This window comes from Callospermophilus lateralis, chromosome 16, assembly GCF_048772815.1.
Source record: "Callospermophilus lateralis isolate mCalLat2 chromosome 16, mCalLat2.hap1, whole genome shotgun sequence".
Classification (NCBI taxonomy): domain Eukaryota; kingdom Metazoa; phylum Chordata; class Mammalia; order Rodentia; family Sciuridae; genus Callospermophilus; species Callospermophilus lateralis.
Window position 1 is genome coordinate 48471831 of NC_135320.1, and position 14759 is coordinate 48486589.

General features: G+C 36.5%; 1 protein-coding gene across 2 annotated transcripts in view; it reads right to left on the minus strand.

Annotated features, from left to right (window-relative positions):
- Positions 1-14759, minus strand: part of Pip4p2 (phosphatidylinositol-4,5-bisphosphate 4-phosphatase 2) — a 47585-nt gene that overhangs the window by 21079 nt on the left and 11747 nt on the right. For both annotated transcript variants that reach the window (XM_076836060.1, XM_076836059.1), the window contains exon 2: positions 2277-2425. In XM_076836060.1, the coding sequence (XP_076692175.1) occupies positions 2277-2425 (149 nt within the window). The remainder of the gene's footprint in view (positions 1-2276; positions 2426-14759) is intronic.

A 14759-nucleotide genomic window follows, 5' to 3' on the forward strand; every position in this document is an offset into this window, starting at 1 on the left:
TCATGTTCAGTCTTCAGTGAAGAAGAAGAAAAAAAAAAAAAAAAACATGTCCTTATGTACAAGTTTGAAGATTCTTACTTAGCAAAATAGATTTACAGGTACCAGGCACTATGCTAGGCTTTTAACCCCCGTATCCCAACAGCAAACCTATAATGCAGGAATTACTATTAATAATGAGAAACCATAGTTTCGAGAAGTAACGTCTCCAAAGAAATAGAGTTACTAAATGACAGAGCAAGGACTCAAACCTCAGACCTCAGCCTCTGAATCTCAGTCTCTCCATCAGTTACACAGTCATCTAGTGCCACTTTTTCTCCAGGACATCTCAGATTTTCCATTAACTTGTACTAGAAATCATTTCTCCCTTAACCTTTAATTCTGTATTTCTCCAAGTCTTGCTAGCACATGTGTGCACACACATAACACACATATGTGCTCCTTACTTCCCAATTCAGTCTGTTGAAAAAGGACATATTATTAACCTTAGATTTCTTTCTCTCTTTTTTTCTTTTCTGTTTTTTAATCGGCATAGGTGTATCAGGTTTCTATCAAAGTGGCTGCCATTAAAGAGGACAGATATACTGATACCCCGTTTTAGATGACATGAGGAGAATGAATCACAGTGAAACTCAATGGGGCACAGAGAATAATATACATAAGGGACCATAGCCCATTATATTTGTATTTTCAACCTAGAACATCTCCAAAGAAGCTCCTAATCTCCTAATACTTCTTCATTTAGAATTTAAGATCAAGTCACATTTTAAATATTAGCAAGTTGTATGCTAAGATACTGCTCAAGGTCTTTTTTTTTTTTTTTTTCTTTTTCCTCTTCTGTAATGTTACTGATACCAAATAAGGCAATCTGATTAAACACTATTCACTCTCCCTGGAATCTTCACAATTGTACTTTACTCCACAGGAGGCAATAATCATGTAACAATTTCAGCAAAATTTCCCTTACATTCAGAGGTAGTTTTCTTACAGCCAAACCCCACTGGTCCTGTTGAACTTCACTTCTAAGTAGCCAGATTGATCCTGTTTACTAAATCTGCACGTTGAGATTCCTACACAAATGACCAAGGCTGTTCTGTTCATCTCCATGAGTTATAAAACTTTATAACTCCCTTTGTCTATTCATTAAAGAACAAGAATTGATATGGGTGATATTAACACTAACATTGAATCCAAGGAAACATTGAAGGCACTGTTATTTTAATTGCTTTTATGACTCACGAGACTCCCAACTCTTACTTTTCTTATTCCACTCACAACTCTTACTCTCTTGCCAACTCTGCAAAGAACGCTAAAGAAGTTAATGCTAATTCAATTCACTACTCAGCGTTCAACTTATGAAGAAAACTGCTAGTTTTGTAGGTATCACCAATTTACACAATAAAATTTTTCTCCAAATGACATCATTTATGGGGAAAAAACTATTGACAATGAAATATATTGCTTTATGACTTCAGGTTTTATTTTAGGACTTTTCTATCAAACATATGAAGGCCAATATCCATGATTTGTAGTTTTTGAGACACAATAATCACTAGCTGACTTTTTTAGACTTTTCTAAAGAGGAAAAAAGTACAAACACCAAAAATTAAACTATTGAATTTTGCAGATTTTGAGAAAGACCAGAATATTTAAAACAAAACCTAATGATGAAAGTAGAAACACATTTCATCTAAGGCAATATATGATTTACCAGTTTATGATGTGAAACTGTAAAATGTTTGCTTAAAATGTATTTGTTCTTCCCAAAGTTCAGTTTAAAAAAGTATCCTTCAAATTTTTTAACATTTCATTGACTTAATATCTAGCAAATGGAATAAAATGTCAAGGTATTTGTAAACACTTTGACACAGATTTTTAATAATAATAACATAATTATAAAAGCTCAGAGAAAATAATACTGACATCCTGCAGACACAAAATAAGTTAAAAATTTTTCTACTTAATAGGGGCAAAGTCCACATTTGCCTTAAAGTCTAGTATATTTTCAATTTTTGTGAAAGCCAGAAGGGATTTAGTTGTGATGTAAACAGATACTTAAGATAATAATAAATACCTGCCAGTCTTGTTTTAGAAAGTAAATTCACCAAAAATATGATTTAACAGGGTTAGCTCAAATAAGGAGGCATCCTTATATGACAAAAGACAGAAAAAGACAAAAAAGATCACTCTATTTGTACCCATCCACTCTTAAGTAACATTATCAAAGAACTCCCTTTAGGTAATAATTTATGCTTTTGTTAATGGAAATTTCCACTTACCGTAGCTTCATTGCAAACCGTACACTTAACCACATGCTGGTGAAGTTTGCCATCCAAATTGATTAGCGATTGGCACACTCGGCAGTTGATTACAGGAATACCACTGGCATCCGGGCTGGCAATAGCGGTGTATGGAGGCGGAAGTTCCGCTGAAAAGAAATGAATTGCTGAATCAGAGTTGCTGAGAAATGGCTAGTTTGATGTATAAGCAATAGAAGTAGAAACTATCAAAACTTTCCACCATTTTGTTTTAAAACTGCTCAATTTGCCCTACTTTCAGGGCATAAACACACATGAACTATGTTGTCAAGTAGAATAATACTTAATGCTGATAAAATCTCAATCTTGTTTGCTTAGGTTCTCCCCAGTGACCCAACTTCCTTTTACTAACATACACTCAAATCTCCACTCCATTCCTTGGGTAAATTCATAAAGGAGAGCTTTAGGCCTAAACTAAAAACCTCACTATTGATCTGACTACCAAGAAATAAAAGTGGTCACCAAAAGTGAAGTTTTAAAATCACTTATACATGTATATAAATTGTGTACTGCCATGCTTTTTTCTCTGTTCTGGGCCCAGAATGGTCATGACAAAAATAAAATGAGAATTTGGAGGCAGACAAGGAGAGACAAAAATAAATCTAGGAAAACTAAACCAATCAGTGGGGAACAAAAATGGAACTATTTAGGCTGGAGATATAGCTCAGTTGATAAAGTGCTTACCTCACATACATAAGGCTCTGGGTTCAATCCCCAGCACCACAAAAAGAAAAAAAAAAAAAAAAGAACTATACTAATTTCAGACACAAGACAGAAATAAAGTAAATTTAACAATTTTCGCCTCAAATTTCTCTCTACCATTACAGATCTAAGAAATGCACTTAAGTATTTATGGATTAAAAAATATGATATTGGTATTAAATATTCCAGCAGAATAATCACAATGAAAAGAATGCGGAACTGATGAAACAAGAGTAGCAAAAGCTGATAATTTATGAATATAATAACACAGAAGGTCGTTTCGTTCATATTACTTTTGCAAATGTTTGGAAATTCCCATAACTCAAAGATGCACATATACTAAGTTTGTCATTGTTTGTTTTGTTGGGAGGTTTAAGTGTGATAGAGTGGGTAAGGGTGTGACCTGGTTTCAGAATCAAGTGTGCAGCCTGGATTCAGAATCAAGTGTTCATCTGAAGCATCTGTTGTTAGAAAACCAAAGAAAAAGAACCCTGATATACTACTCTAACATGTGATTTCTAAAGGACACTGTCTAATCCCTCTACGTAGACATCTCAGTTATAGGTAGAGAAAGCCCTTTTGATGTAAGGTATTATCTTAGGACATTTAGAAAGGGTCACACCCTTACACATGATTGAAGCACCTCTAAAAAGAACTGATATCTCAAGAAGAGTTTATAACACTACAAAATACAAGCACAATAGCTAATTATGAAAAAAGCTATTTGTGAAATAGTGATTTTTGTATCCACTGTATTAGATTCTGAATTCTGTAATATTTTAAACAGCATCAAAGCATAGCACAACATTTAAAATCTACATATTATCATGAGGTATTCTTGGGGTTCATCACACACATTGTTTTTTTCAGACTGCAAAGGATTAGCAACAAGTGTTATTCATTCAAATGATTCATAAGCCAAATTTCTGCAACAGCCAAGGCCCTGAAAGAGGCCACTTTGAAATGATAATATGCTTACATTTCTGGGAAGCTTACACCAGAACACTGCCAAACACTGAATTTGAAAGAAGCTATACATGCCTTAAATTATAAAAATAGCTTTAAATCCCTTGAAAGAATGTGAGGTTGATACAGAATAATCTGTAATAAATTAAGAAGACAAAAACAGGTTAAAGAAACAATGAGTCAACAATACATTTAAGATCTTGCAATTTGCAAATTGCTTTATCAGATCTCACTAAAGAAGCCATTATTCTGGAGAAAAGAATACATAAGTCACTAAAAATTCAAGACACACTGACTCATTTCAAAATAATTATTAGCATTATTAATAAACCTTAATTTCCTCTCTTATTTTTTCTTTGAGTTATAAAGTAAAATGAACTAGTTCTCCCATAATCTCAGAACTGTTTTACATACAACATAGAACAGAAATTTAAAGTCAGAATGATTTCACTAAAAAAAAAAAAAAATAATAATAATAATAATAATAATAATAAAGCCAAGTACACTGGGGTGAAGGGAGGAGTTAACACATGGCAAGGACATCAAAAGACAGTAAAATCCATCTAATCAAACAAACAAAAAAATTGCTCAAAGCACCCTTCTAAGAAAACTTCAGATGGTGATCCTAAGAATCATTTGATTTGTATCAGACTCTACAAAACCTTGTGGATATTTCCTGTAAGATTAGCACTACATAATTTTAAATCTGCCAAAACAGAAAAGCCTTTAATGACAAAAGGGTGTTCAAATCTACTCTTTTGGAGACTTTGGAAATGGAGGAAGGTGGATGGGATAACCGGGAAAGAGTGGAAGTATAAAATGGGAGAGACCTTAAGCCCCATGAGGCTGAGGGCATGCCTGGCACTTGTCATAATGCCTACTCTATCACAGATGGTTACTAAATATTTATTGAATGATTGAGTGAATCACTGAAATTCTTCAGGCACATCTATGCCTTTTCCAAAAATAACATTAAGAATATTACAACTAGTCTCCTTGTTAGAGTAGCTGAGAACCTAGCAGAAGAGGGCAGCTTGACTGAAAAACATGGCTGCCTCCTCCATGGAAGAATAATTTTTCAAAATGTGCACTGAAAGAGGTGAGGTTGACAGGGGATGTTGGTCTGGCTGACCAGACACATGGAATCAATCCAAGAGATCAATAGAATGACAGATGTTGTAGCCTAATTGCTCCACTAAACACTGCTTCTAGGCCTTCCATTTCAATTTTCTGCCCATTACTTCAGCATTAAGACAATTTAGAGATATTTCTTATACTGGTGCTGCCCTACCACTAGGGCTTTATCCCAAGGAAGCCTTCACCTATCTTCCCTTGTAAAGGACTTGTAATTCCAGAAATTGCTTCCAAAGTTATCAGACCTACAATAATCAGCAACTGAGATCCTTTCATGGTTTATGTTTTCCTTTTAAAACAGGCAACAGATCACCAATACAGTCCTATTTAAAATTTTCGGCACTAGGTGAAAAGTCCTCTGCAATCTCAGGACTGGGTATCACTAGACAGTAAAGATTCACAAAAATTCTTCATTTTGAAGAGTCTTAACTGTTAATTAAACAATGGTCATTTTTTTCTATGGGACTGAATAAATCTTAATAAATAAATAAAATAAATGAAAAAAAAATGTTTTCCTCCCTGTGGGTAGTGTTTGTTAGATTAATAATCCCTTATCCTAAAACACTCCCTCAAATCTCCAGAATTGTACAATGTTAGACATTGAAGCAATCTTAGGAATTATATTGTCCAATTTGTTTATTTTATGGAAAAGAAACTAAGCCCAGAGCCCAAAGTCCTGACCTTCTAAAGGTTACACAGACGTTCAGCAAAGCCAAGATTTGACCCCTGCCCCAGAGATCTCTGCACAGCAACCACTTCCCTTGGTGAGTAATGACTTAACACAGGGGGAAAGTGTGAGGACTAATGAGACTATTCTGTAGAATCAAGCAAAAATTCAACAGTGAAGATATCTGAAAAAAAAATCAGATCTGGAAAATCAGAGCGGGGGCGGGGGGGAGGGAATGAGCAGAGTATGAAAAAAAAAACACATCATGTGACAATGAAAGTTCATTGAAAAACTGAGACTCATAAAAGAGGCAGAATGAACACATATGGATCCCAGGCATTCACAGTGGTCTTCCTAAAACACTCAAAAGGAAACATTACTATTCCATAAACCCACAAGTGATCAGATTACATTTTCCCATCATCACAAACATCAATATAATTTATCTATTTCATGCCAAATAGCCCCTTTGTCTTGCTAATTCATCCTGGGATATTAATCTATAATTCATTTTTTTCCACAGATACATCCTCCAGCATTTTAAAGGTAGAAATACTTTTGTTGGGTTGCTCTCAACCTTATTAGTCTCTTCGATGGCAATATTTGCCAGTTTAATTCATTTACTTCACTTGTATACTCTCTATATTCAGCCCTCCAGGCCCTTGACAAAGTGTATCAAAAACGGAAAAATGGCATCAGATTAAAATGAGAGATATTTTAGGATTCTGTTATACAAGGAGCAGCTTGTGAGGAAAACCTGGATTTTTTCCTCCTCTAGGTGATTGAGTTGTAAATTCCATTTTTTTAAATTGTTGTTGTCCCCTCAGCCGCAGTAGTGACAGCTGTTTTCTTTCTTTTTTTCTTTTATGTTTGTATTAGTGCATTATAGTTATACATAATAGTGGGATTCATTTTGACATAATCATACATGCATAAAATATAATTCACTCCATTTCAGTCTCCAGTGCTTTTTCTTTGCCTCCCTCCCTTCCTCCCTCCCCCCATTCCCCTCCTTTACTGGTATTCCTTCATTGTAGGAATTCATTTTCCCTTAGGATCTTCGGGATAGTGTGGGTTAGAGATGAAGTGAGTTTGGCCACTACGGGATAGCTATGTCTAGTGGCAGACCTTTCCAGACAAGCTCAACACAGAGAACAAAAAGCCTAGTTTCTCTTCTTCCCCTTCTCTGAAACCAAAGAAATTAAACTATCCCAAGATGCTGGGAGCCATCAGCCAAGTAGGTATGACAATCTCCTTGCCAGCTTACGTCCATGCTGTCTGTGGAAGGACTTCTGAAAGGTGACCTTGCTCAAGGACCAGGGCAGGATCTGTGTTTAGGGTGTTCCCCCTTTAGAATAGGGCGTATCCTGCTGCTGAGTTCCTCTTGAGTGCTTAGGGTCAGACAGTATATTTTGGGAGACAGAAGCCCATGTGGAGTGGATTTGGGCAGAGTAGTGGATTTGGGCAGAAAACGTGGATTCCCCCAGAGCGTGTTTGTAGACGGCCGGTGTGAGTTCGGGAATAAAGAATTGCTGTTTGAATCTACAAGCTGTGTGGAGACTCGTGATTTGTGCCCAGCCAGAGACTGCGGCACCAAGACACTCTGGGGTTCTCCTAGACCCATGACTCTCTCAGAAGGATCTACCTAGCAATACTCAGATTAGAATGTAAATGTTATAGGGATCAGTTTCCTGATCCTCAACTCCAAATCCACCCTTCTGTATTCTGCTCTGGAAAACTGATGCTGGAATACAGCAAACCATGCTTCAGCTTCACCAGGTGGATACTAGTCAGTCATTAATCGAAGATAGAGCCTGCAAAGTTGAAGGAGGAAGAATAGACTTGTCCCTTCTATTTGTTGCCTGTTTGCTCCCTAGGAGCTTCCTATCTACCTGTTGTCTATCTGATTGTCACCTCAAGAGTACTACTTCATCCTGGCAGTAGCATTTTGTTTCCATAGCAACATTGAATCCAGTTCCCAGTTTTCAACATTTGCCAGAACCAACTTCACAGTGTCCCCTCCAATAAAACCCCAGTAATAGCTAGCCAGTTTTCCTTCCTCAAGTGTACAGTTGTTTCTCAGAGAAACCAGAACCAGCTGGCAGGTGCTTCATCAGAAGTCATGTGACAGCTCTGTAGGATTCCTCCTCTAGGTGACTAAGTTGTAAGTTCCAATTTTTTTTATTATTATTATTGTTGTTCTCTCAGCTGCAGTAGCAGCAGCTTCTTTCTTTTTTTCTTTTGTTTGTATTAGTGCATTATAGTTATACATAATAGTGGGGTTCAGTTTGACATAATCATACATGCATAAAATATAATTCACTTCATTTCAGTCTCCAGTGCTTTCTCTTTCCCTCCCTTCCTCCGTCCCCCCCCCATTCTCTTTCTTTTACTGGTATTCCTTCTATTTATTTATTTATTGTTTTTAATTGGTGCTTTATAGATATACATAAAGATAGAATCCACTATGGTATATTCATATATGTACATAGCATAATTTCGTCAATTTTACTCTACAGTTCCTCCCTTTCCCAATCTCTCTTCATTCCCCCTCAATCCCTTTCCTCTACTGATCTTTCCTCTATTTTACCAGGACTCACCCCCTCTCCTATTTCCCCCTTACTTCACTGAAGCTTCTGCATATGAGAGAAAGCATTTGACCTTGATATTTTGAGTCTGGCTTATTTCATTTGTCATGATGTTATCCAGTTCCACCCATGACCAGTGAATACCATACTGTTATTCTTCTTTATGGCAGAGTAAGACTTCATTGTGTCTATCTTCTGTATTTTCTTTATTCCTCTGTTGACGGGCACCAGAGTTGGTTTCATAACTTGGCTATTGTGATTGCACTGCTATAAACATTAATGTGCCTGTAGCACTATAGTATGCTGATTTTAGTTCTTTTGGATAAATACCAGGGAGTGGGATAACTGGGTCATATGGTGGTTTCATTCCTCTTTTGAGAAATCTCTAGATTGCTTTCCAGGGTGGTTGTACTATTTGCACAAATATTGCACCAACAATATATCTGTGTATCTTTTCCCCTACATCCTCACCAACATTTAGAATTACTTATATTCTTAATGATTGCCTTTCTAACTATAGTGAGATGAAATTTCTATGTAGTTTTTATTTGCTACCTCCTTGATACATTGGAATGATATATTTACATTTCAGTTACCTAGTTAACCTTATACCTAGTTAACAATTCTTTACATTAAATTCTATTGTGTGGTTTCTCTTCTCTGATCAGGTCCTTCCTGATATAGAATCTTATATGGAAAGTGATCCCAGGAAACAAGGATGGACTGAAGGAGTGGATGGGTTAACTTGACCTTGAACGTCATGGGGAACTTCTTACCAGTGGAAAACAGGACGGTAGTAAGCCATAACATATGGTACTATCCTGCTGAATCAGGTTATACTTTGTATCTGACTGTGATTTTGTGACTCTTTTACTGAACACGAGGCTATAAAAATTACTACATGGACTATGATGTAGATGGATCCTCTTGAATGCACTTGGCCCTTACAAAAAAATAAATAAATAAATAAATAAATAAATAAATAAATAAATATAAGGCTTAAGTCTTTGAGCTCTCTATTCAAGTCATAGTTAGAGTACAAAAGAACTCTGAGCAAAGCCTTAAAATTTATCATATATTTCTAATTAAGAGAGGGATTATATTGTTGGAAATCAAACACAAAATTTCATTTCTGTGAATTAAAAAAATTATCATGTCAGGTAAATATTCACAGCCTTACTAAATCTCTTACTGAAAGCCATGCCCTATTGCAAAGAGGTAGAACTCTGGAAATTGGAATGAAGCCATGTGGTTGTACCCAATCAGAGTGAAGAATCTTAAATCCCTGAGTCACTCTGAGATTCTCTTCCAAATAGAAAATAGATTTACCTCTGTATCTGAGAAGTCCAGTCTTCCCTTTCTGGAAAACTCTGTAATGACCTCACTGGGATAGTTGCCTTAGAAGGAGATGGCCATTTTCCTTAAGATCCATCATCAAGACTGTTTGTTGGGTTTGGGGGTGGGGCTGGGGCTGAGTGGTAGAGCACTCAGCTAGCATGTGAGAGGCGCTGGGTTCAATCCTCAGCACCACATAAAAATAAATAAATTAAATAAAGATATTGTGTCCAACTACAACTATATATATATATATATATATATATATATATATATATATATTTTTTTTTTTTTTTTTTTTTTAAAGATCCTTCATTACCTCAACATCCACAGTTAAGAGTCAAATCTCAACATGCCCCACAAAGACAAATACAAAGTCTTAACTTAGGTAGAAGCTTACAAGTTTTGCAAAGTTATTGGTAATATATATGTCTCAAATCTGGAAATATTTTTAAGTAGATTCTAAGGATGACAAACCAAAGAAAAACAGAACATAATACTAGCCAGATTTTTCTGGATTAAATGTTTGTTTTAATAAGAAGCGACTGTAAACTGAGAACACTGACTCACATGGTAAACTGAGCACATGTAATCCCAGCAACTTGGAAGGCTGAGGCAGGAGGATTCTAAGTTCAAAGACATCCAGGCAACTCAGAAAGACCCTGTCTCAAAATGTAAAATAAAAAGTGCTGGGATGTCACTCAATGGTAGAGGGCCCCTGCGTTCAATCCCTAGTACTGTAAAAATAAACCAAAAAATAAATAAGTGACCCTAAGAGTTTATTTGTTGTTTGAAGAGGCATAGTCTCATATTTAATGAGACCAAGATGTCAGAATATCCCTGGTATGATTCAGAAGAAGTGATCAAGTGCTTAGGGAATAAAGAATGTTGGAGTGGATTCATCATGTGAAACTTGCATACTCACACACCACTACATCCCCTGAGAAGGCTCAGAGCATATTCCCTTCACTAAGGCACCCATAAATATATAATTAGAGGAATACATGCATGCTGCTGTGGTTGTTCTCAGTGTAGACCAAACATACAATACAAGATGACTGATATCTGTGGGGATTATGTGATTCTATACTAACAAGCCAACTACCATTTAAACATCAAAGACAAAGTGGATGCATTTCTTATAATGGGAAGTAGTACACATTCAAATATTTTTACCAACAAGAACCATTGGCAGGGACTAATTAAAATTAACCTGGGATAAAATGAGTAGGTAACCTGCAAAAATGTTATTTGATTGGATATGATAGAAAAAATTCTAGGTATATTAACCAGCAACCTAACTTGAGTAGCCACAATAGTCCTAATCTTTCAACCAGTTCCCAACTATGTAGGTTCATAGACCCAAAGCATCTCTATTTGAAGGGGTGGCTGGTGCCTGTGAGGAAGGTTCCAGCAGCACTGCCATAGCATATCCTGCAAATCTTCCTTCAAACCTTCCAAAAATAGACCTATACTTAGACTGCTTACCGGGGGGAAAAATACCCAGATCATTCAACAATGACTAGACACTGACTTCAATAGTGCTAACTTCAGACCAGATGGCCATCAAGTGATCGATGGAGTCTTAGTTCAGGTCCAACTCACCTTAGCTCAGGTCCAGCTCTGATCCAATAGATCTTGGGACCCACCCTGAAGTTATTTTCCTTGTCCTTAAAGATATAATTTGAATAGACATTCTTGGTAACCAGTAATATTTCCAACTTGGTTCTGTGGCCCAAGAAGAATGGGGGCCAAGTGGAAGTCCCTGAAACTTATACCAAAAGCAACATTGCATCCCTGAGGTAATGTCAGACATGAGTGCACCATGAAAGATTAAAAAGATGCCGGGGTGGTGACAGTCATCCCATCTTCCTTCAACACACTTGTTATTGTAAATTTGCTGCTGCAAGGCAATCCTTGTTTCTTAACTGGAGAAGTATAATAGGTCGCTCTATGAGTTCTGCTGCCAGAGAAAGTTGAGAGGCCTTTAGCTGTAGGCAGGTGAAAAGCAGAGGCCTGCCAGGCACTCCATGAAGGATGCCTAGGAGTGATTTAATGACTAATTAGTGATTTTAATTAGTCATTGCCAATGGTTCAGTGCGTCACAAGTACACAGGCATCTACTCTGTGCCAGCCCCTATGCTAGATGCACATCAGAGATACCATGAAGGATGAGTCTTGCTTTGGGGGATCAGTCACTAGGGCTCAGAGAGCTCACATTCTATAAATGTAATAAAGAGGGTAAAACTACAATGACTTTTTAGTGTGTTAAGTGTCCTCAAATAGATATGACAAAGGTGACTTAGGGAATATAGATGACAACATTCAAATCTAATGAAAGCAAAGCATGTGTCTGGGTTTTGAAGAATGGAGAGAAGAAGAAAGTTGTTGGCATTATCTTCTTGGCACAATTTAGCATTTTATTTGAGTACTACAACCTTTCCATATATATTTTACCATTAAAGTGTTCCTCCAAGCAGCAGTTCTAGAAAAAAAGCTATACTTTAGTTGGGGTTGTAATATCAGCTTGGGATCAAAAACAGTGTGCATCCTAGTACTTCCAGTCCTGCCTGTAGAAGCTCACATGAACCCAGGACAGGCCGTAAGGACTCCACAAACCAGGTGTGCTTAGCAGGCAGTGATGAATACTGAGTACCACTGTGAGCTATTCTTCAAGAACGTTTCTCAAACTCAGTGATCCCAGGCTTTTGGATTGTGTCAAAAACTGCCATGTGTCTGCAGACCCCGGCAAAAAATACACAATGGCCTACAATGGTCAGTTCCTGGATGATAGGAGCTTCTTCTCTGAATTTTCCATTTCTTATCAGACAATCTCTACCTTAAGATTGTAAAAATTTCACCATAGCACTGATTTATATTCATTCTCTCACTTCACCTATTACTGGGTTTGTTTTTATTTTTAAAAATGCAAAATTTTCTGACATTGTCTTATGTAAAATTATATTGCTATTTTGCATGGACACATTCTAGGTTTATGGTTTTTCACACTGTTTTCAGAATGTTTTGAGAAAAATAGAGAGATGCTCATTTTAGTGTAGAGGGGAAAAAAAGTGCTAGCCTAGAAATTAAGAAGTTGCTCCTACTCAATAACATAATTAATAACCTAGACTTAATTGACATATATAGAATATACCACCCAACATCAAGCAGTTACGCCTTTTTCTCAGCAGCACATGGATCCTTCTCAAAAATAGATCATATATTATGTCACAGGGCAACTCTTAGACAACATAAAGGACTAGAGATAATACCATGCATCTTATCTGATCATAATGGAATGAAACTGAAAATCAACGATAAAAGAAGGAAGGAAAAATCATGCATCACTTGGAGAGTGAACAATAGGTTACTGAATGATCAATGGGTTATAGAAGACATCAAGGAGGAAATTAAAAAATTCTTAGAGATAAATTAAAACAGACACAACATATCGGAATCTATGGGACACATTGAAAGCAGTTCTAAGAGGAAAATTCATTGCTTGGAGTTCATTCCTTAAAAAAAGAAAAAACCAACAAATAAATGATCTAATACTTCATCTCAAAATCCTAGAAAAAGAAGAGCAAAACAACAGCAAAAGAAGTAGAAGGCAAGAAATAATTAAAATCAGAGCTGAAATTAATGAAATCGAAACAAAAGAAACAATTGAAAAAATTGACAAAACTAAAAGTTGGTTCTTTGAAAAAATAAATAAAATCGACAGACCCTTAGCCACGCTAACGAAGAGAAGAAGAGAGAGAACTCAAATTACTAGCATACGGGAAGAAAAAGGCAATATCACAACAGACACTTCAGAAATACAGAAGATAATCAGAAATTATTTTGAATCCTTATACTCCAATAAAATAAAAGATAGTGAAGGCATCGATAAATTTCTTAAGTCATATGATCTGCCCAGATTGAGTCAGGAGGATATTGACAACCTAAACAGACCAATATCAATTGAGGAAATAGAAGAAACCATCGAAAGACTACCAACTAAGAAAAGCCCAGGACCGGATGGGTATTCAGCAGAGTTTTACAAAACCTTTAAAGAGGAACTAATACCAATACTTTTCAAGCTATTTCAGGAAATAGAAAAAGAGGGAGAACTTCCAAATTCATTCTCGAGGCCAACATCACCCTGATTCCTAAACCAGACAAAGACACTTCAAAGAAAGAAAACTACAGATCAATATCTCTAATGAACCTAGATGCAAAAATCCTCAATAAAATTCTGGCAAATCGGATACAAAAACATCAAAAAAATTGTGCACCATGATCAGGTAGGATTTATCCCTGGGATCCAAGGCTGGTTCAATATACGGAAATCAATAAATGTTATTCACCACATCAATAGACTTAAAGATAAGAAACATATGATCATCTCGATAGATGCAGAAAAAGCATTCGACAAAGTACAGCATCCCTTTATGTTCAAAACTCTAGAAAAACTAGGGATAACAGGAACATACCTCAATATTGTAAAAGCAATCTATGCTAAGCCTCAGGCTAGCATCATTCTGAATGGAGAAAAACTGAAGGCATTCCCTCTAAAATCTGGAACAAGACAGGGATGCCCTCTCTCACCACTTCTGTTCAACATAGTTCTCGAACCACTGGCCAGAGCAATTAGAAAGACGAAAGAAATTAAAGGCATAAAAATAGGAAAAGAAGAGGGACTCGGGATGTGGCTCAAGCGGTAGCGCGCTCGCCTGGCATGCATGCGGCCCGGGTTCGATCCTCAGCACCACATACAAACAAAGATGTTGTGTCTGCCGAAAACTAAAAAATAAATATTAAACTTCTCTCTCTCTCTCTCTCTCTCTCTCTCTTCCTCCCTCTCTCACTCTCTCTTAAAAAAAAAAATAGGAAAAGAAGAACTCAAATTATCACTATTTGCAGATGACATGATTCTATACCTAGCAGACCCAAAAGGGTCTACAAAGAAACTATTAGAGCTAATAAATGAATTCAGCAAAGTGGCAGGCTATAAAATCAACACGCATAAATCAAAGGCATTCCTGTATATCAGCGACAAATCCTCTGAAA